At 36.3% G+C, this 24036-nt stretch overlaps 1 protein-coding gene across 2 annotated transcripts in view; it reads right to left on the bottom strand.

Moving 5' to 3' along the window:
- SUPT3H (SPT3 homolog, SAGA and STAGA complex component) overlaps positions 1-24036 on the bottom strand; it is a 280002-nt gene that overhangs the window by 61859 nt on the left and 194107 nt on the right. For both annotated transcript variants that reach the window (XM_081322942.1, XM_081322943.1), the window contains exons 7-9: positions 6606-6681; positions 3908-4020; positions 3195-3299 (exon numbers count right to left, since the gene is read on the bottom strand). In XM_081322942.1, the coding sequence (XP_081179068.1) occupies positions 3195-3299; positions 3908-4020; positions 6606-6681 (294 nt within the window). The remainder of the gene's footprint in view (positions 1-3194; positions 3300-3907; positions 4021-6605; positions 6682-24036) is intronic.

The following is a 24036-nucleotide window of genomic DNA, read 5'->3' as shown; positions in this document are numbered from 1 at the left end:
TCTTAGGAATCAACGAACTAAAATGGACAGGAATGGGTGAATTTAATTCAGATGACCATCAGGTATACTATTGTGGGCAAGAATCCCTCAGAAGAAATGGAGTAGCTTTCATAGTCAATAAAAGAGTAGGAAAAGCAATACTGGGATACAATCCCCAAAATGACAGAATGATCTCAGTGCGAATCCAAGGCAAACCATTCAATATCACAGTAGTCCAAGTCTATGCCCCAACCACTGTTGCTGAAGAGAATGAAATTGACCAGTTATATGAAGCCCTATAGCACCTTATAGAATTAACACCCAAAATGATGTCCTTATCATCATGGGGGATTGGAATGCTAAAGTAGGAACCCAAAAGATAACTGGAATAACAGGCAAGTTTGGCCTTGGAGTACAAAATGAAGCAGGGCACAGGGTGATAGACTTTTGTCAAGAGAATACGATGGTCATAGCAAACACTCTTTTCCAACAACCCAAGAGACGGCTCTACACATGGACATCACCAGACGGTCACAGTAATCAGATTGACTATGTGCTCTGCAGCCAAAGATGGAGAAGCTCTATACAGTCAGTAAAAACAAGACCAGGAGCTGACTGTGGCTCAGACAATGAGCTTCTCGTTGCAAAATTTAGGCTTAAACTGAAAAAAGTAGGGAAAAGCACTAGGCCACTCAGGTATGAACTAAATCATATCCTTGATGAATACACAGTAGAGGTGACAAATAGATTTAAGGAATTAAATCTGATAGACAGAGTGCCTGAAGAATTATGGACGGAGGTTCACAACATTGTACAAGAGGTAGCAACTAAAACCATCCCAAAGAAAACGAAATGCAAGAAAGCAAAATGGCTGTCTGAGGAAGCATTGCAAATAGCTGAAGAAAGAAGGGAAGCAAAAGGCAAGGGAGAAAGAAAAAGATACACCCAATTGAATGCAGAATTCCAGAGAATAGCTAGAAGAGATAAGAATGCCTTCTTAAATGAACAGTGCAAGAAAATAGAAGAAAACAATAGAATAGGGAGGACCAGAGATCTCTTCAAGAAAATTGGAGAGATGAAGGGAACATTTCATGCAAAGATGGGCATGATAAAGGACCAAAATGGCAGGGGCCTAACAGAGGCAGAAGAGATTAAGAAGAGGTGGCAAAAGTACACAGAAGAACTATATAAGAATGAGCTTAACGTCTCAGATAACCATGATTGGGTGGTCACTGTCCTCGAGCCAGACATCCTAGAATGTGAAGTGAAATGGGCCTTAGGAAATCTGAGCAACAACAAAGCTAGTGGAGGTGACAGTATTCCAGCTGAGCTATTCAAAATCTTAAAAGACGATGCAGTAAAAGTGCTACACTCAATTTGCCAGAAAATTTGGAAAACTCAACAGTGGCCACAGGATTGGAAAAGGTCAATTTACATTCCAATTCAAAAAAAAAGCAAAGCCATAGAATGTTCAAACTATCACACCATTGCACTCATTTCACATGGTAAAGTTATGCTTAAAATCCTACAAGCTAGACTCCAGCAGTATGTGGATCGAGAACTACCAGGAGTACAGGCAGGATTTCGGAGAGGCAGAAGAACTAGAGATCAAATTGCCAACATATGCTGGATCATGAAGAAAGCTAGAGAGTTCCAGAAAAACATCTACTTCTGCTTCATTGACTATGCTAAAGCCTTTGATTGTGTGGATCATAACAAACTGTGGCAAGTTCTTAAACAGATGGGAGTACCAGACCATCTTATTTGTCTCTTGAGAAACCTATATGAGGATCAAGAAGCAACAGTGAGAACTGGACACGGAACCACTGATTGGTTCAAAATTGGGAAAGGAGTCCGGCAAGGCTGTATACTGTCACCCTGCTTTTTAACTTATATGCAGAGCACATCATGAGAAAGGCAGGGCTAAATGAATCAAAATTTGGAATTAAGATTGCCGGCAGAAATATCAACAACCTAAGATATGCAGATGCTACCACTCTAATGGCAGAAAGTGAAGAGGAACTAAAGAGCCTCTTGTTGCGGGTGAATAAGGAGTGTGCAAAAGTGGGTTTGAAACCCAACATTAAGAAAACCAAGATCATGCCATCCGGCCCTCTCAATTCCTGGCAAATAGATGGGGAAGAAATGGAGGTAGTGACAGGTTTTATTTTCCTGGGCTCCAAGGTCACTGCAGACGGGGATTGTAGCCAAGAAATTAAAAGACGCTTGCTCCTGGGGATGAAACCTATGGCCAATCTAGACAGCATACTAAAAAGCAGAGACATCACCCTGCCTACAAAAGTGTGTATAGTCAAGGCTATGGTTTTCCCAGTTAAAATGTATGGCTGTGAAAGTTGGACCATAAGAAAGGCTGAGCGCTAAAGAATTGAGGCCTTTGAACTATAGTGCTGGAGAAGACTCCTGTGAGTCCCTTGGACTGCAAGGTGATCAAACCGGTCAGTCCTAGAGGAGATCAACCCTGACTGCTCTTTAGAAGCCTAGATCCGGAAGTTGAAACTCAATTACTTTGGCCACCTAATGAAAAGAAAGGACTCACTGGAGAAGAGCCTAATGCTGGGAAAGATTGAGGGCAACAGTAGAAGGGGACGACAGAGAATGAGGTGGCTGGATGGAGTCACTGAAGCAGTAGGCGTGAGCTTAAATGGACTCCAGAAGATGGTAGAGGACAGGAAGGCCTGGAGGAACATTGTCCATGGTGTCGCGATGGGTCGGACACAATTTCACAACTAACAACAACAAAAGAGCCTCCATAAATATTCCTATAATTGAAATTTAAGTCCTTGTAATGATACATAAAAAGGGACACGGTGGCTCAGTGGGTTAGGACGCTGAGCTTGTCGATCAGAAGGTCAGCAGTTTGGCCGGTCGAATCCTGAGTGCCGCATAACAGAGTGACCACCAACCTAGCAGTTCGAAAGCACGTAAAAATGCAAGTAGAAAAATAGGGACCACTACGGTGGGAAGGTAACAGCGTTCCGTGCGCCTTTGGCATCTAGTCATGCTGGCCACATGACCATGGAGACGTCCTCGGACAAGCGCTGGCTCTTCGGCTTTGAAATGGAGATGAGCACCGGCCCCTAGAGTTGGAAACGACTAGCACACATGTGCGGGGGAACCTTTACCTTTACTAATGATACATAAAGTAAATCAATAAATTACATACTGTACACTATAAATTTTAAGGTCATATTTACCTCAGAATGGTGATGCTGAATAAAAGTAGCAGATATTGCATGACTAAAAGGGTCACCAGCTTTCGGTATTATGTCCTGCTTGACCAAAAGGGCCAGGTCCACCAGCTATGGAAAAATGACAGTTTAAAAATGAACAGATGGAAATCTTAAATTGATTGGCTATTAATAGGCATAGGGTGCACAGAAAAAGAAGAAAGAGTGTTTAGTGTTTTGATATCATTTCTGGAAAGTATTAGAGGCATGTGTGTTTTTTTGTTGTTTTTTGCCTTTCTACGAGGATAGTATCTTTCCATATTAATTTGCAATATAGACATGCAAAATGTTCAATGCACCCACCTTCCAGCATATGGAACAGCCAGTTTGGGGTAGTTCATTATCTAGATTAAAACACACATGGACCTGAAGCAAGCATGTTTTCAGCAGAACTATTTCAGGGTTGGAAGAACAGGAGAAAAACAAGGCCAATCAGTGGAGGTAACTCATTTGAAAAACAGGAGGACAAATGGGCAAGGTGGTTGGATATCCATCCTTGAATTTAAGGAAATGGCATCTGGAGGCTAAAATGGCATCTGGGGAACAAAAGTATAGGGGAGATCTTACTAGGCTGATCAAATCCATTGTAGCTGCTGTCCATGATTGCCCTCAAATTCAAATGTAACTAAATGGCATCTTCCCCCTCAAATCATCAGAAATATAAACATTTTCTCATTTACCTGTGCTACTGTCTCATATGCTAAATAAGCCAGCATTTCCATAGCACTTGCATTTGGTTTTATTTCCATGCTACTACAGTCCAACCAGTCTCGAAATTTGGAGGCTTTTTTGGCTGTATTGAAAAAAAAATATATTAACCTTGTATCTTCTGATTTCTACTGTTTCTTATGAAGAGTAAGACCTTGTAACCTCTAATGTAAGTGATGATATCCAACATTCAGGAATCTGAATTCATTTACAAGTAAGTACTTTATTATTTTTACAAATAACTTAAGGCAGCAATCATATCTAACACACCTTCCTCCTCCTATTTTCCCCACAACAAACACTCTGTGAGGTGGGTTGGGCTGAGAGTGGCTGGCCTAAGGTCATCCAGCTGACTTTCATGGCTTAAGGCGTGACTTAAACAAACTATACAGCGAGGGAGCCTATCATCATCATTAACATCACATCCTATGCTGAGTACATTGGGCTACAAGCAGTGGTGGGATTCAGCCAGTTTGCACCAGTTCGGCAGAACCGGTAGCTAATTTTTTGTTGCCCAGGCCCAGAATGGACTTCCGGAAGTGGCATCCACACAGAGAACTGGTTGTTCACATATTTGAATCCCACCACTGGCTACAAGCATATTCCACAATTTTCAGTCCACAGCTACAGTCTCTGCATCCTTCCATTTAAGGCTGATGTTTTCAGATCTTCCTGAAATATTTGGCACCAGGTTATCTTTGGCTTTCCTCTTTTTCTCTACCATCAGGTGGTATCCAATTGATTATGGTTTTTGCTGGACATTGCTCACTCATGCGGACCACATGTCCAGCAAAGAGCATTCTTCATTCTGTAACTATCTCATATGTGACACGAAGAATCCTTCTGACAACATTGTTGGAAGACACTGATCTTATGAATAATTCATGTTGTAGATTTCCAGATCTCACTGGCATGGATGGCAGTCACTATGACAATGGAATTAAATAATCTAATCTTTGTTGCTAGCAAAGAAGCTAGCAGTCTTAGGCAGCCAAACAACTACTTTGTTAACATTGTAGTCTCCTGGCTAATGTACCATTTCTTTATGCTAAATAAATAATAATGGTACTTTTGGATAAATGGATATAATATTAAAAGAAATGAAAGCTTCTGTATACTTTAAAATATATTTTAAATATGTTTCTTTTTTTAAAAAAAAGTCATTCTGGCATTTTGAAAAAAGAAGTGGAAACACTATTTACAAAGCATACTGATAAGATCCTAAATTTAGATAGTTTTCAATTCAGAGGGCAGGTGATGTGATTTATTACAAAAGAATATGGAACCCAATGTTCCATGTTGTCACTTATTTCTGAATATGATTTCTATTAATATCTGACCAATATTTTGATATATCTCAAAATACATTTCATTCTTTATCCAAGTCTGTGCAATATTTCTCAAATAAGCAGCTTTGAATCAGATATTTCAAAAACATCTATTATTTTTATACTATATTTTCATTTCTGTGTGGGTGAATTCTACTAACTACAGTATCTCAGAAAACAATATGTATTTATATAAGTGCTTTTCCAAGTTCAAATGTTCAATACTATTGTCTGAAATATATATATATATAATCAAGGTGTACCCTTGATTATAATTAAAAGGTGCAAAATGTGAGTTTATCACATTTTAAGATGAAGTTTTCACTTAACTATTTACAGATGCTTAAAATGAACTCAGAAAAAAGCAATGGAACAGCAAAAACACTACTTACACACCAAATGTCTCTGCTATTTGACATTTACAGAAAACACAATTGTGGATGTGTCATTTATTCTTCACATTGTGATCCTCAAGTGAACCAGTCATTTCTCCAAATCAAAAGCTTGTAATGGAAAACTAGATAAGTGCCTTTCATTTAAAAATTTTGTGCTTTTGTGCTTTCATTTATCACTGGAACACACTGTGCTATTTTGCTGAGTTTTTTATGACTCCTTCAGTGTGCTCTTTCTGTCTCTCTGACCTCTAAGTTCTTAGCATTATTTGTAGTTATTTTTTATTATTGTTTTATGACAAAGACCCTTAATAAAGTAATAGATAATTAAAGTTATGTTATTTGAAAATGTAGGTGCATATGGGGTAACTTTAGCAGGTTAATTAATTAATTAAAAACTGCCTATAGATTTAAAATTAATTCAAATATCAGTTGTACTTTTCCTTACTCCTATTGATGGCACTAACTTGCAGATCCTTGAATGAGCATGCCTTTATTATTTCTCTATTTTTTCCATAGGGGAAAAATAAGGGGAAAACTCCCAAAATTATTTCAGGGTTTTGAGAGCATTAAATATCAGATGGCTAGGCAATCACTATCATATGTAATCAATTTATACAATCATACTGCAGGTGAACATGTACAAGAAGTTAATGCAAGAAATCTTATCAAGGGACTCCCAAATTTATCTATAATGAGACTCATTGAACTTGAATGTACTCTCATGTCCTTTTTAACAGCCTTGTGTTTTGATTATGTGCATTTAGTAGTCTTACCAGATAAATTAAAAGCCTCTGGGGAACAAAAATACAAAGAGATGGTGCCATTATGGCAAGTTAGGTGCAAATGGCTTTTTTTTTCTTGTCCTGGCACTAAATCTATTTGCTTTTTAACCACTACCAACTTGCAAAATACTAGTTATGAGAGTAAAAAGTTTACACAATACTTACAAAAGCTCAACTGACGGCTTTCACTGAATTCTGCATATTGTGCTGAGTCCATCACTCGTGCTTGTCTTTCTGCTCTCTGGAAAATGATATAAACTAATAAATGCATACATTACCCAAAACACTAATGCAACTCTATCCTACCTTTCTCCATGAATCACAAGATGATGCGATACACACACACACAGAGACACACACACACATATATCAATGCATTATTGTTACTTTTCAACAATAAAAACAGTTCTCTTTGCCTATTTTTTATTTCTATAGTTTGGAACAAATTAAGAAAACAGAGCAGTACTCAAATGCAGGATAAAATAATATGTGACTATCTTAAAATAGAACGTGGAGTCATCATGATAAATTAATGAAAAAAATACTCATCTTGCTACATATATTAGTCTCTCCCAATTCTTTTGGAAACTTTTTCCCCCTATAGCTGGTGCTGTTTCCCACTTTAATTTATTCTTTTTATTCTCATTCTACTCAACATGATTTGCTGATGCTGCCATTCAGTTTAATTCAATATATTTAGAACATATATGGTTCCTTTTTGTAGATGCTATGACATTACCCTTTCAAATGCAACTTCAAAACAATGCAAATTAATACTGTTAACCAGATTAAACCAAGCCAATAAAGGAGCAAGGAGGAAGATATTGCTGATCAGAAGAACACTGCTCCCAGACCAGCTAATTGAACACGAAATGAATAGCTTTAACTCAGCACTAACTACATTCCATTTGATTTAAGATCAACAATGACAGATAATAATAATAATGAAAGATTAGTCTGATGTTCATTAAAACTTGGCAGAAATCCTATAGCTTTGAAAAGTCAAACTAGAATCTATTAATTTTGCTTCATTTTTTTCGTAGACAAAAAAATACTGAAATAAGTTATATTGTACAGTATGTATTTAGAGGCAGTATTTATTTATCCCAAGCAGCTAAATAAATAGTGTATGTGGCATAAAGGCAATTGCATTGCCCACCAACTACCACCCCCCATTTCTGCCCTTTTGGTTTCCCTCCACAGCCTGAAGAGACCACCTTATTCCGCTGCCATCACCTCCAGTGGACCTTTCTCTCTGTTCTCCTAGGGGCAATTATTGAGTTCTACCTCACCTCCACTGGGCTCACCACCACCACTGAGAAAAGCTGCCTCAAGGCCCGTGGTGCAACAAGCAGCCCCAGAGTTGCTTTCCCATAAGACCAAGGGAACAGAGCAGGCAACATGTCTCCTGTCCTAAGGTTTCCAATATGTACACAAGCCTGAAGAAATAGAAATTCATTCTCAAAAAGAAATCCTCCTAGACTATAGGACTGGAGATTTTATAACTCAAAAGCCATGAAGAACATTCAGTATAAAACAAATGGGAACTGCTATTACAATCACAAAAGTCAAAATGGTACTTGAGCTAATAAAATATCGCTAAACTGTAGATTTGTTGCAAATCCTAGAGGCCCTAAAACTTATTTCATATTTGTAATTTAGCTGATTATGTCCTCTAAAATCCACATAAAATTTAATTAGAAAATGAAGCAGAAAGTACACAATGATATAATCTTAAAAATTCTGAATCTTCAGCTGAAGCTAACAAAACTTTTGTAACACACTGATGGAAGCTGGGATAAGCTGCAGATTTGGAAATAAAAGAACAGATACCAAAGCAATTCTTCTTATCTTATTTAATCTTGTATTTTAAAGCACACCCTTCTCTTCTATCCATTAATATGAATGAGTATATAAGGAGTAGCAGTTCTTGATATTATACTAAACATTATTGTGAATTTCCAACTTAACATGAAACTCTAATTTATACCAAAGGCAGGATAAAATTTCAACCTTAAAAGGGCCTCAAGAGGAAGTAATAATCACATATTTTCTTCTTTCCCCTTCTACCTGAAAAAAATGTTGTTTGTGGAATTTTCTATGAACTACTCTTGAGCTAATCTATGAGGAACATAGCAAGTTGCACAGAGACCTATTCAACCAGATGAAAGTTATATAAATGAGAGGCTCATGTATATCTAGTCTTCTGCAGAAACTTATTTTTCCTTGTCATTCAGTATCCTCTTTGGATTCATGAAATTATTTAGAATGCTGAGGTTGCCATGGAAATGTAGCTATTTACCAACAGAAGATTATTCTTTATATTAATGTAAAGTGTGTGCATATCTGTGTTCACACACACACACACACACACACACACACACACACACACACACACACACATACATACATATATATATATATATATATATATATATATATATATATATATATATGAATTTTGTTTATAATATATGTTAATAAAATATGTTTTACATATTTAATATATTTTATAATAGCAAAATAGTAAATGCTTTTTCTTTTCATTTTATGAATTTTGAAAAACAAAATATTGGGGCAGCTAATCCTTTTGAATGTTTATTTAAACCGGGTATGGATATAGTTTTCCATAAATCTAAAACAGGAACTACAACCTGCTGTATAAATCAACGTTCTCTTTTTAGTATTGGATACTCATATAATCTTTATTATAAATAATGACTGTTTCACTGTTACAAGACTGTTACAAGCATGGGAATACAATCATGTTTCAGAGACAGCGAGGAAATACTTCATTATTTCTTCTGCTATAATGTTCTTAAGACCTTATTCTATTCACTAAAAAGGCAAAGGATATATACTTTTAAATTCAAACATTGGTGCCTTACGTATTTGGATGGATGAAAAAATTAAGATTGCACAACATTCAATTCTTTGGGAATACCCTACTAAATTCAATAGGTTTCACTTCTTGATTTTTTATGTATATGGTTTTTAATAAGAATGTTAAGTATACCAGTAAAATCTAATACAAACTAAGCTTAAAGAAAAGAGAATAGGAAGGAGTAAAAAATGCAAGAAAAAGAAAAGACAGAAGAAAGAGAAAGGTAAGAATATAAGAGAAAAGAAATATATAAAGAAGTGGGTTCAACCTTCATCACAACATATTAATAAATTTAGTGACTCTTTACCCTAAGGTTACAAACATTTACCTCTTTATCCCATATCCCATTTGTTATCTATAACAAATCCATAATGTCAGCAAAAGTCCACAAAGCATAAGCAGAAATAACGTAATTTTTAACCCTAATCAGAACCAACTTCATAGTCTTCAATAGGCCAAATTCATAAACTGCACATTGATTATTTTCAACTTCCCATGATGATCTATTTCTAACTTTCAAGCCTCCCAACAGTACAGTCATTACCACTGTAACTGAGTACACCCACCTTGCTGTTGGCCATCCTCTTCTTCCCTTTTCTTCCATCTTTCCCAGCATCAGAGTCTTTTTCCACCAAATGTACAGTTCCTCCTTCCTGATGGCTACAGAGCGTTTTCTCGAAGAGCTCTGAAGTTCTATTACTGTTAAACTACTATATTTTCCATTATTTTTCCTCTTCTAAAATTAAGTCAAACTGACCTAAATGTAAACCAAGTCCTTGAATATGTATGTATTAACTAAGTAGCATATGAATGATGTGTATTCATATAAATTCTTTTTTGTTTCAGTCAAGAATTAAAGTCTTAACTACAAATGATTAGCAAAATTAAAAGAAAGTTCTACATCAAGAATTTGATCAAGTTAAGGACTTCCAGTTTTGTGCCATAGCGTGTGGCTGCGGGATAGTGAAGCTCCGCATCCCGCGGCCAGTTTCGTCCTGCCAGGGGGACTCTAAATGGGTCTGAAGTTGCTCCGAAGAGGTGACCGTGAAGGAGGAGCGCTCCGTTGATCACTAAATGACAGTGGTCATTTCGTTCGATCTGGGGGAAGCCCTCCGACCCAACAGGAGAAAGGCTAGTGTGACATCGGTGTCTAGCCCAAACTACTTGCAGCCAAAGTCCAGGAGCACGAACAAGAACATCGGTGAACAATGTACTATATCCTCTAACTGAATCCTTGGGAAAGACCCCCAAAGCAAGAAAACTTCCGAAAGTGAAGGGAGGGGACTATATCCCCATTCCCCTCATAGATGGAAGCGGCGAAATAGACTGAAATTAAATTTAAAATACTACAATCTGGACAAATCTAGAAACTAAAAGAACTGCTAAGACTATACTTAAAAGGGTTTTAATGAAATTATAAAAATATATAACAATAATAATTTTTTATCTGAAAAAACTGGAAAAGGAACAATTACTTATACCTAGTAGAAAATCAGAGCACAGAACACTAACATTAATGACTCAGAAACTGGCAGGGCACCCAGAAACAAAGAATAATCTGTTCCCTTAAATTTTAAATAACCTTGAAGACAGCTGGGAACAAAGAAAGAGCTGGCCCAGCCATAAAATTAAAAAGTGTTTGAAAGAAACATACCTGGACTGTTGATTAAATTTAAGAATTGTTTAAAGAAAAAAAACATTGGTTCTTGGCTAATCTTTTAGAGGAGAATCTACAGGAAGGACTTAAGATGGCTTAACATACTGAATTGCAATTTTGACTGATTGATAATTAACCCCTGAACCAAAATATTAATGAAAGACTATTTGAAGGGGGAGACAACATGGATATCGTACACTTATCAAAAAATTACAGGACACCACACTCAAAATTCACTCCTGAAGGATTCAGCCTGGAATATCAAAGACTTCCAGAAGTAACATTTCAAGGCAAGACAAACAATTTCCAAGAGGAAATATATGCAATGTTACAACAGATACAACTGACAATAGATTTAAACCACGAGGAAATCCAAAACAACTTTGATGACTTAAATAAGCACATCTCTAATCTAAATCTACAATCAAAAAACATCCAGAAAATGATGGTGAGTGAACAAACAAATCAGATAACAGAACACAAATTAGAAGAACATGATCATATTGACGAAGCTACAAATGAAAATAATTACAATCCAACACATACAGGAAAATATCTACAAGACTATGATATAACAATAAAAATGAAGTGGACTATAGAATTCCCAGGAGAATTATCAAGTTTGGGAGACAGAAAGTATATATTCTACCTAATCTATCTTTTGTATTCCCGACAATACTTGCAAAAACACAGGAACTGCCAGGTAAGTGGAATATATCAACTTGGAAAGCTATTCGGCAAAAGAAGAAGGCTAGAGACAGATTCAAGAGATTTGATTCACCCTACCAGATGGATTATTACATGAGTAAACAATTGTTTGACTATGGTTAAAAGAATAGCAGACTTTGAACATAAAGGGGCCCTATAACAAGAGGGATAAGAGATTTAAGTAATACAGTATGTTTTACAATGTATGAAATGTACAAATATTAGGATGTTGTAACTTTTATAAATATAAGTGAAATATAAGCTGATCAGAAAGGATGTTATATTCAGATGTTATAAGATATATAAGAAGCACAGCATTTTTATAATACATGAAATATGAAAATATTGGGATGGTGTACCTAAATGGAAAAAATTGGATATTTAGATGACTAACATTGAAAAAATCATGACTGATAAGAATGGATTGAATAAAAGGAAAAATTAAGCTTAAACAAAAATCACAAAAATAGGATGCATGGTGATGGTTGTAAGAATAATATAAGCTGATAAAAATGTTATACATAGATGTTATCATTATTTGTATAAATATGAAAAATGTCTATATTTAATCATTTGTATATTGAAAATATTAAGAATTACATTTGTTTAAGGCTGAAGAAGGAGAATACAAATGGGAGAAGGGAAGATCAAAGAAATATATTATTAACTAATATACTAATTATGGAATTATCAAATTTAATCATTACTGACTGTTCATTATTTATTATTGTCTTTTTTCCTCAAATATATAAACCAAGAGAACACACTGTATACACCAGGCACTAGAGATTGTTATTGTTAAAAACCAATAAAACATTTTTTTAAAAAAAAAAGAAAAAGAATTTGATCAAGTTAACAAAATCTAATGCCTCAGTTTCACTGTTGAAACTCAAACTTTGGCTAAAATGCATGTAATAGGGTATTTTGAACCAGTTAAGATGGCTAACCTAAAACTAATTTATTCTGTCTGGGTCCTGGACACAGCAGAAGCAAAATATAAATTTTATGACAATCTCTATAAAATATAATATAATAAAACAGGTTATATTGTTTTGATCTCTCAGATCAGACCTGGCATCTTATGGCCCACGGGCCACATCCAGCCCACAGGTGGTCGCAGTCTGGCCCACAGCATTGGTGGAGGCAGCAGTACAGTGTCAGGGGTGGAGCAGTGGCAGTGGTGGGGTTGGTGCATTAGTCTAGGGTTGGGTGGCGGTGGCCCTCCACAATAGCCCCAAAATATCTGCCTGCAGAAATACAGAAAGGAAGGTACTACTTCAATTTTGCTCTTCTTTGGATATACCTGAAGTTACCATTGAAGCTGTTCCTTTCCTCTGCTCATGATGATTTAACTCTAAGCTTATGAAATTTAATTCTCCTATTTTGATTTTTTAATTATCGGGCTTATTACAGCAAACCATTGAAAAACTGAGGATCAATGTTATTTAAAAGTGTGAGAAACAGCATGAAGAATAATTGGATTAAGAATAATTTTACTTATATTTGGTCACCATTTTTATCTAAACTTACAAAGTTAATTTCTGAATCTATGCAGATATCTTTATTGGTAGAAATATTGAATATGAATGTCTAAAACAATTATCCTTAAGATTGCAGATGTATTTATATATCTTGCCAAACTGCTTTCTACTATGCTGATAATTTTAATGTTTTGCATTAAAATGGATTCCAACTTGTTCTGCTTGAATTTCTCAATTGATTTCAAAGTTATTTTTCTTAAAAAGATGGAAATAAAAATTTCATATCCCGCCTGACATCTCGTTGGATAGCTGTGCTGGTACTGAAAGAATAAGTTAATCTTAGATTAATCTCAGTTTCATAATACACAAAATTTCAATTTAAGAAGATTCCCTCAAGTAGGTGTTTCACTGAAAATTTGAAATGCAAACTTACCAAAGTCTTTCAGTATTGACCTAAATAACATCACAGAAATTTATGGAAATGAGCCCAGTGGCAGAAGTGTATTTTAGAGACAAAGCTGAAGAACACCTATTCTGGAGTTTATTCAAGCATTGAAAAGCAAAATAAAACACACTAAACATAAATTTACACCACCTAAATCAAGGGAAAAAATGGCAAGATTTTTTTATATCCATAAATTATGCATTCATTTCTCTCCCAAATAAATGTTTAAAACTACCTATTATGCAGCAAGAAGTTAGAATTCTGAAAACAATCAAGGGAGCATTCATAAATTTGAAAGACTGAATCAAGCAAAAGTTTGCATAGCCTTCATGCTATACTATTTCATATAGTTTCAAATACTGGCATAACAACACAATTATTCTGATGTTTATCCTAGAGTGCAAGAGAGAGTCCAATGGGATGGAAAGGAAAAATGAATGCAAAGAACATCAACTGTATGTGGATTCATTAGCTTGAGCTTTACTGATAATTTATCCTGTTTCCTAATGAAAGCAAAAAACCTCCCCCCAAAACCCACCATGTCTCTATTAAAAAGCAATCAGATTTGGTATATTGGTGACACTTTAAAGAGCACATTATGTGGGAAAACAAAATAAACATTTACCCTGGCAAATGAAAGTAGGCTTGGGGTTTTGACATGCTTGGCAGGCAAGCAGAATTATAGTCACATCAAGCACACAGAAAACCTAATTTAATATTTAAATATTTGCTTAAGTAATACACTACTTTAAAGCAACAGATTAGAAGTCACATTTTTGTCACAGCTTTTTTAAAAATGCTCTAGAAAGAATACCTCATTGCAGTAATACATTCAGGTGAGATCAGAGAGTTTTGATCTCTGTAGGATACTGCCTCTCCTTTCAGACAACCAAACAGGCATCTAAGTACACTTCAAGGGTCAGCAAGAGCTATTTCAAAACTATCTGTTAATAATCTGCTGAGCACTACAGACTGTAGCACTCACCAACAGGTTTAAATTTGTAAAATCTCATCAAAGCATTTATTTTGAACTCCTAACCCTGTTTATCCTGACCAAGAAACTATTTGTGTGTTATGATTTATGTTGACTGCTTTTATCAATATTCTATTATAATTTATGTTGATTGCTTATTTAGTATCCTATGACTATCATGGAGTGTTGCATCTTGTGTGCCAAAGATGCTTTTTCATGAGGCAACTGGACTTTCTTGTTTTTCTTTGAAGATATTTCGCTTCTCATCCAAGAAGCTTCTTCAGCTCTGACTGGATAGTGGGGAATGGAAAGATTTATACTCCTGCAGACAGATTTATACTCTTGCATTCATTTAGTGAGTTGGTAAAGCTACCTGGAGGCTTATCTGTGTCTTCAAGGTCACCTGAGTAGTGCAAATGGGTGTGGAACCTTCTTGGTACTGTTTTTTAATATATTATATTAATTTTCCGTTATTACAATGCCTTAGTGCTTAATGAACAACATGCTGTCTGGGTTACTTTATTATGTTTAGTAATACCAGTTAAGTTCTTACTCTCTATCACGTTTTTCAGCCGTTGATAGAATAAGTTCCATGTTTGAAAATATTCTGTATCTTCTTTTTCTTTAATTCTCAGTGTAAGTCTATTTATTTCTGCACAGTCCATTATTTTCTTAATTATCTCTTCATCCAATGGTGGTTTTTTTGTTTTTCCAGTGCTGTGCAAATACAATCCTCACTGCTATTAATACATATAATGTTAAATATACTTTGTTTATCATTTTTTTTCTGAAATTATACCTAATAAAAAGTATTCAGGTTTAAAATTGATGTGTTTCCCTAACATCTTTTCTAACCAAGTATGTATTTTTGTCCAATTTCTTTTTGCTTTAACACACGTCCACAAGTGATAATATGTACAAGGGTTTTGGTTACATTTACAACACTTCCTAGATGTATTTTTAAACATTTTTGTTAATATAACGGGTGATAAATGCCATTTATAAAACATTTTATATAAGTTTTTTTATGTGAAGTTGCCATTGTCAATTTATAGTTTCTATCCCAAAGATTTTGCCATTTCTCTAATTCTATATTATATTCAATTTTTTCCCCATATTATCATTGTTTCTTTCATTTGTTCATCTTCCATTTTCAAATTCAGTAAAAAGTTATACAGTTTCTTAATCAATTTTTCATCAGAACTCGACAAAATCTGGTCAAACGTCTGTTCTTTATAAAAACCATATATTTAAACATTCTTATCATACCTCGAGGGCTGTTCAGTTTTGACATAGATGGCCTCTTTGACCCCTCTTGCCATCTATGCCAAAATTGAACAGCCCTCTCTCAACAGAGGGGGAGGGATCTGATATCATCTATCTCCAGTGTACAACACAGTCCTTTCAACAGTTCCAAAAAGGCTCCACACCCATTTGCACCACTCAGGTGACCCTGAAGAGACAGATAAGCCTCCAGGTAGATTTAATGACTTGCTAAAAGAATGCAAATGAACAGCTGTCTACAAGAGTATAAATCTTTCTATTCCCCACCATCAAGTCAGAGCTTAAGAAGCTTCTTGGATGAGAAGCAAAACGTCTTCAAAGAAAAACAAGAAAGTGCAGTTGCCTTGTGAAGAAGCAGCTTTGGGATAATTATGACCTGGATGACTGAGAATCTCCATAGACAGTTGTATCTTGTGATTTATGATAATTTTATTTTATGATTATAATCATGATTTATTACTTGTTGCTTATATGTACACTGACAGCTTATGCACTGGAGACAAATTCCTTATGTGTCCAATCACACTTGGTCGATAAAGAATTCTATTTTTAAAAATACAACAACCCATCACCAAATCATACTCCAGTGAGGCCTGTAAACAACTCTTAAATATGTATAGCATTTGAAAAAAATGCACTTTATTTTGCATGTTTCAAATTCCTCTCCTTTTTATGTTCCCTTAGCAAGCTCTATGGACCAGGGTCTTGTTATCTTAAATCACAATCCATTACTTGTGATGACATTAGGTGTGACCCACTGCAATTTATAAGGTACAGTAATATATTGATTAGATATGAAGATGCCAAAATTTTCTGTCACCTCATAGAGCCGTGGTGGTGATCCTATGGCACGTGTGCCACAGGTGTCACGCAGAGCCCTCTTTGTGGGCATGCGCACCATTGCCCCAGTCCTGGGCCTTCAGCTGGGTTTTTGAAAACCTTTTCGCTTTAGGCCTCTGCTGCCATGTACAAAAAAAATTTCAATCAATCCAATTTCAGCTTCTCACAGGAAAAATAAAATCTCGCAAAGTTGGAATTGATTGATTGAACTTTTTAGTCCCACCCAGTCTGCTGTTACCACCGCAGCCACGCCCACCCAATGGGCCAGGCCCACCCGGCACTCGATGATACATAAGTGGGTTTTGGGTTGCAGTTTGGGTACTCGGTCTCTATGGACTGGACCATGGTCCATGTATCCACCATCCAATCTAAGCATCCATTTTTGTCAGTAAAGGGAAAAAGTAGGTTTTAGAAGACCTACAGTATACAGCAAGCCAAGATAGAGCAGTGGTTGCCGTAAAACCTCTAAAATAAGAGTTTCATTTCTTTTGCTTTTCTTGTTCCTGTAAAGAAACATAGTTGTGGACAAAAGGCTGTACAGAAAAGGATTTAGGTCAGAATATGATCAACAATTCCTTTTTTCTCCTTCCAATTTTTTCAAACAGTTTTCCCCAATTCTCCTTCCTTCAGTTCCCATCTATACATTTTGTTTCAATTGAGCTGAATAGAAAAGGAGGAATATACAAATGGAACAGCTATAAACTTATATTACACTGTCAGCAATTATATTCTCTCTCGTTCTGTGTCTCTCTTGACCAGGGCTTTTTTTTCTCATAGAACGCTCAGAACAGCGTTCCGGCACCTTTTTTTGAAAAAAAAAAAAAAAAAAGCTCCCTCTGAAAGCCTATTACAGGGCTAGGCAATCTTGGCCCTTTTTTATGACTTGTGGACTTCAACTCCCAGAAATCCTGAGCCAGGCATGCTGAGGGGAAAAGGAGAGGTTTCCAAGCTGAGCCATACTGGCTTAGGAATTCTGGGAGTTGAAGTCCTTGAGTCATAAAAGAGCCTGCACTAGAGGAGGACATTGAAAATTATTTACAGGGTTACTTCTTTAGGAACTAAACTTTTAGAATCTAAAACAGCTAATTCAAAAAAGCCAACAGGAAAGAACGTCACATTTTTCATCTGCTTCTGTCTTTTGGAAGGTAAAATTAGATAACAAAAAAATCTATTTCCTATGTTAACATCTCTGCAATGAAATCAATAAAGGTAACAGGAAAGAAATGAGAAACATTTTTCTCAATTTAATATGTCTCATTTAGCTGATGCTAGAAAAGAAATAGTATCTTTTGTATATACTCTTGAAAACTATTTTGAATCTAACCATCTATTACAACTAAACCATTTTAAATTAAACAATTCTTAAGAATGAAATATTCTTAATTTGGACTTTATTTTTACTGTTTGGACTGTTGTGTGTTTTTAAAAGTAGATTATTTAGAATCTAGTTATGTTGCACTTCAGTCTTTAAATAATTAACCTAGTATATACATAACAATATATGATGTTTTCCATGGTGAGCTTAACATCAATAACAAAATTTATTAAAAAGGCTAAAATAATTTCTGGTGATATTATCTGTACATTAAAATTTTGTTTAGTCACAATCTTTCACTTTTCACATTCTGGAAAAGCAGTGATCATGTATCCTAGCAAAAGATGTTACATATGTGCATAAGCGTAGTCAGTAGCATATGCTTTTTTAAAAATATCAAACGTGCAAAGAAACAAAAATAAGTCCAAAATATCTGTATTACATCCACAAATGCCAACTTTGCAACCAATATTTCTCATCCATAACTATGGCACCCTAAGGATACCTGCATACATGCAAATGCTTCTCTGGGATCAGTAACGCAGCAGGGATTGCTTTTTCCTTCCAGTAACAGATTGCTGGGAAATACCAAACATGGCCTTAAGAATTGCAATATTTGTTACAAATTTTTCTGGATGTGGTTGGAAAGAGGCCTAGAAATGCCAGCACAAATACATCACACTTGCTGAATGTGCACACGCAACTAATTACAATCTTCAATTATATGTGATATATCCATGGCTTTTTTCCCATAGAACGCTCAGAATGGCGTTCTGGCACCTTTTTTTGCACAGACACACAAAAGCTGTTCCTGAGAGCCAAATTCTCCTCAGGCAGCCAGGTTGCAGAGCAGCAGAATGCATCGCAGCGACAGGCCTTCAGATGGCTCAAATCGAAGGAAATGCAAACCGTAAAGGCTAATTTAAAAGTGTGCCACAGTGTGAGTGTGCTGAGTGTGAACAGGTTGCTCAGCAACCTGCTTAAACAGTCTCTGTAACTTTCAGCTCCCGGTGCTTTGCCTTAAGCTGGGAAGTTGAAAAAAAGGCTAAAAAGAAGGCAATAGAGTGCTATCAAGGAAAATGTATAGATACAGCCAGCAGACGTTTAGGGAACCTTTATTTTTCATACACTGTTCAAATTTTGTTTTAATGCCATGGTGATACACAATCAAATGTAGTCAGTCTTTTTTTTAATCCCAAAGCATCTGTTTGTTAAATACAGTATAACGAAGTTTTGGATGATGGAATTATTTTTTATCTAAGGATAATTAATGATAACAGCTCTTAAATCTGTTATTTTGTTTTATTTTTGCTCAAAAAATTGTATAATTTGCATTTGCATTCATTTACAAATAGAATATGTTGTTAAAATGTATTGGTGTTGAAATAATTAGTACACACATATACCTAAAACCAATTTATTGCATTTGGCAACTGTACTAAAAAAAACCTCATTGTCAACCAATATAATTCATTTAATTTGAAATCAAGTGAAAAAATGATTTAAATTATTTTATTAAAACAAATTAATGGCAATTCTTTCATAAGAAGTTGCCTCAAACAAAATGAGTTTGACATGTCTGCTTTAGATAGTTGAATGCTCCAAAATAAATTCTAGACCAGGCCTGTACATGCAGCCTAGCAAGCACCCTTGGACAGAGCACAGACCTTTTTTTAAAATAAAATAAAATCACCACCACTGCCCTGAAAGTCATGTTGCCTAGTGCCTCCATAGCTTACCATGACCACGAACTCCAACACTGTAGGTGCTCCTCTAGTCACCAAATCATTGATTAGCCCACCAGCATTACTTTGCAGACCACAAAGATTTTTAATTTATCAGTGTGGGCCTTTCCCTTCTACAAGTTGCACAGACCTCTTCTAGATTTTCCTCTTGCCTTTCCGAGGTAACTCCTTGGTCTGTCATTGAGCAAGAATTGACTTTGTAGGAAAGCATATTATCATTTGATGTATATTTAACATATGTTCTACCTTTATTTACCGATTATATAATATTTGTATGCAATCCACATGGCGAGGTTTGGGGCAACTTACAATATTTTTAAAATCATTAGATTAAAACATAAAAGCAGGGCTTTTCTCATAGCACGCTCAGAATGGCGTTCCGGCACCCTTTTTTGCACAAAAAAAAGCTTTTGCACAAGCTGTGCTACTCCCTCTATTGGCTTTCAAAAGCCTATTGGCTTTCGAAAGCCAATAGGAATTGCTGCTGAGCGTGCCAAAAAACCTGGCCGTTGGACCGGCAAGTTGTCTGCAGTGAAGGCGAGAACTTTGCATCCCTCCCTGCTGCCCAACTACACCATCTCAACTAGGTAAGAGAGGACAAGGAGTGGGAGGTGGGTTCTGCGGAGTCCATGTGCACTCCTTCCTAGTGCTCACCCGTGTCAGCCAGGCTGGTGGCCTACCTGGTGCTGGTCCTGTGCCACCGTCGCCTTGCCCTGCATGCCTAAGTGGCCTCCCTGCATCACCTGGCCCACAGCTATGGACACGGAACCACTGATTGGTTCAAAATTGGGAAAGGAGTCCGGCAAGGCTGTATACTGTCGCCTTGCCTATTTAACTTATATGCAGAGCACATCATGAGAAAGGCAGGGCTAGATGAATCAAAAGTTGGAATTAAGATTGCCGGAAGAAACATCAACAACCTAAGATATGCAGATGATACCACTCTAATGGCAGAAAGTGAAGAAGAACTAAAGAGCCTCTTGTTGCGGGTGAAGAAGGAGAGTGCAAAACCTGGGTTGAAACTAAACATTAAGAAAACCAAGATCATGGCATCTGGCCCTCTCAATTCCTGGCAAATAGATGGGGAAGAAATGGAGGTAGTGACAGATTTTATTTTCCTGGGCTCCAAGATCACTGCAGATGGGGACTGTAGCCAAGAAATTAAAAGACGCTTGCTCCTTGGGAGGAAAGCCATGGCAAATCTAGACAGTACACTAAAAAGCAGAGACATCACCCTGTCAACAAAAGTGCGTATAGTCAAGGCTATGGTCTTCCCAGTTGCAATGTATAGCAGTGAAAGCTGGACCATAAGAAAGGCTGAGCGCCAAAGAATTGAGGCCTTTGAACTATGGTGCTGGAGAAGACTCCTGCGAGTTCCTTGGACTGCAAGGCGATCAAACCGGTCAGTCCTAGAGGAGATCAACCCTGACTGCTCTTTAGAAGGCCAGATCCTGAAGCTAAAACTCAAATACTTTGGCCACCTAATGAGAAGGAAGGACTCACTGGAGAAGAGCCTAATGCTGGGAAAGATTGAGGGCAATAGAAGAAGGGGACGACAGAGAATGAGGTGGCTGGATGGAGTCACTGAAGCAGTAGGCGTGAGCCTAGATGGACTCCAGAAGATGGTAGAGGACAGGAAGGCCTGGAGGAACATTGTCCATAGGGTCGTGATGGGTCGGACACGACTTCGCAACTAACAACAACAACAACAGCTTAAAACATCTGTAGCAGTATACTGATCTAGTTCAGAAAAATGAGAACATACATGATTTATTACCTGAAACAAGGATAATTTCCTTTATACAAGGTACGTGTTAAAAGCAGGTACATGTAAAGTATGCACAAAGCTACACTGGATATTTTTTTTAAATTATCTTAAAGTTATTACATAGAGGCCTTTAAAAGATTTTCATATAAAAGTTTTAAATTTCCTTGAAATATATGCTTGATTTTTGTAGAGACGGGCTACTAAATTAACACTTTTTAAACTGAACAAAATTGAATAAATTCTCATTACAGTGTAGTTCATATGGATGATTTAGACATTTCTTCCCTCAGAAGAGGAACAAGGGAAAAGATGACCCTCCAGTTAAATTAGCAAGGAGAGAGCTAAAGCTGATATGGTAGCTGTTGTGTAATCTTGGGAAGGAATGACACTCACATCCTTGTAAAAGTCATGGACAATACTTTCTGGGTTAGAGTTGTAATTTAGCCTCCTCACCAGCTATTGTAATGGGTCATAAGAGGCTTTCTAATGATATAGCAATGTTCCTGAATGGGACTAAAAATATTGGGTCCATTTTTCTGCAAATTTGGAGCCTTTGGAATGGGGATTAGGACTGGGACCCAAAGTCACAACATCCAACTTAAATAATTTTGTCCTTAAATTCTGGCAGCAATAACTTTGAGGCAACTATAACTTCAAAAAGGGTGCTGGAAAAAAAGGCACATGCAGTTCAACACTGTTCCTTGTGACTGATCCTTTGATTTTGAGGTGTGTGTGGTTAAACTGTCTTTCTACAATCAATCTGAGACAACTTTGCAATTATGGGATATAAGACCATTAGTATTTGATACAAACTCACATGGTTGGCATATATAAATATTTTTAATTATTTCAAAGCGGATGTAATATGTACATCCTTTTTCTTTTTCCCAAAAGTTGTTTGATATGGTTTGCATAAGGATTTCCATTACCAGACGCTGTGTGTAGCACATTACAGATGTCTGCAGCCTGCAAGTATCAACAATGCTTTGAATAACACCCCCAGTATAACAATCCTCTTGTCATTGGTGTTGCATATTATAGCATTGGAATCCCACACAAGTGGATGAACAGACTTTAAATAATACCATCTGACACTGGGGAGGGGGGGAGGAATAGAAATCTGACAAAGGATTGGAAATGGTTGTTAGCCATGGGAAATAGGATCCAGGCCACTGGGGAGAGGCTCATCCTTCTTTCCTTTGATCAGACCAACTATACTTTTAAATATTGTTTCCTACAATTCATGGGAAAAGATTTTAGCATCATTTAAATGCTACTTAAGAAGCTATTGCCATTCTTTTTTGCAAATTTATTTCAAAGTAATATTTTCTGAAGAACATCCTAACTCACTTAAAGTTGTTTCATACAGAGTACAGGTTAGGCTAGAAGCAGACTACATGTTACAAAAACCTTGTACAAATATTAAAAAAGGATACATACATGGGTATACGTTTTGTGAAATGGAGATTGATAATTACAAGCAAGACCTACCTCTGAATACATGTAAACATTTTTGCATATTGTATCTGCAGTGTTGCCCTTTTTTACCCACATGCAAATTGGCAAACAGTTTTTGCACATATGCAAAGTATGGTTTTTAAGGATAAGGCCATCTATGCCATGTGTTTGAATTTTCTCCCCCTTGTTTGGTTATGGTGGACCTTGGTCACAAGGATCCACATGGCTTTTTTATTGCAGATGGCCTTCTTCACATTTTGCTTAATTGCTACAGCTGGTCAATTGGGAACACTAGCATTCACTGCGACATTTTGATCATGCCACTGGATGCCAGTGCTATCTACTTGTTCACAGTGATTTCTTAATCATGCCTCTGAATGCTATTGCGATCTCAGTGAGAGCTGCTATGACCAACCATGGAGAAGGAAGAGGAGAAAATACAGGTTGTCTGTGCAGAAAACTGTCATGGGGGAAAGAGTGAAACAAATACTTGTGGAAGAAAGGGAAGGTCACAAACAACAGAATTAATCCCCCAAGATTACTATCCGTAAACTCGTGCTATTGTCATCTGTACTACAGTTTCTTTATCTGTGGTTTTATGCTGGGATGAGCATTCTCTGCGTAACAAGAACCATGTTGTGAGGAGGCTGAGGAAGAAACAGGGGGACCTCTGGGCATAAACATCCTACAAATAGGAGTTTGTTAGTAGCTTATCTCATAAATAGCAGCTTACTCCAAGCTCCAAAAGTCTTGGAAGTAGAGATTCAAAATCTTCAAAAGGATTTATTTTTAATGAACCTAATAATACATTATTATTGTTCCTATATCTTTAAAGATTCTGCCTTTTACTCCTAATTCTTGCATTAAAACTCCTTATTGAAATCTGGGTGATTCTTTTTTTTTTGTAAGAGTTTTATTAATTGTTTACAATAACAACCTTAGTGCCTGGTGTACAGCGTGTTGTCTTGGTTCATTATTTTTTTTACAATCAGTAACACTTAATTAACAGTCAATAATAATAAATTTTTATATTTCCAT

Source organism: Vipera berus (assembly GCF_964194415.1).
Source record: "Vipera berus genome assembly, chromosome: 1".
Taxonomy (NCBI): Eukaryota; Metazoa; Chordata; class Lepidosauria; order Squamata; family Viperidae; genus Vipera; species Vipera berus.
Note: the sequence above shows the minus strand (reverse complement) of the source record. Positions and strands in the feature narration are given on the sequence as shown.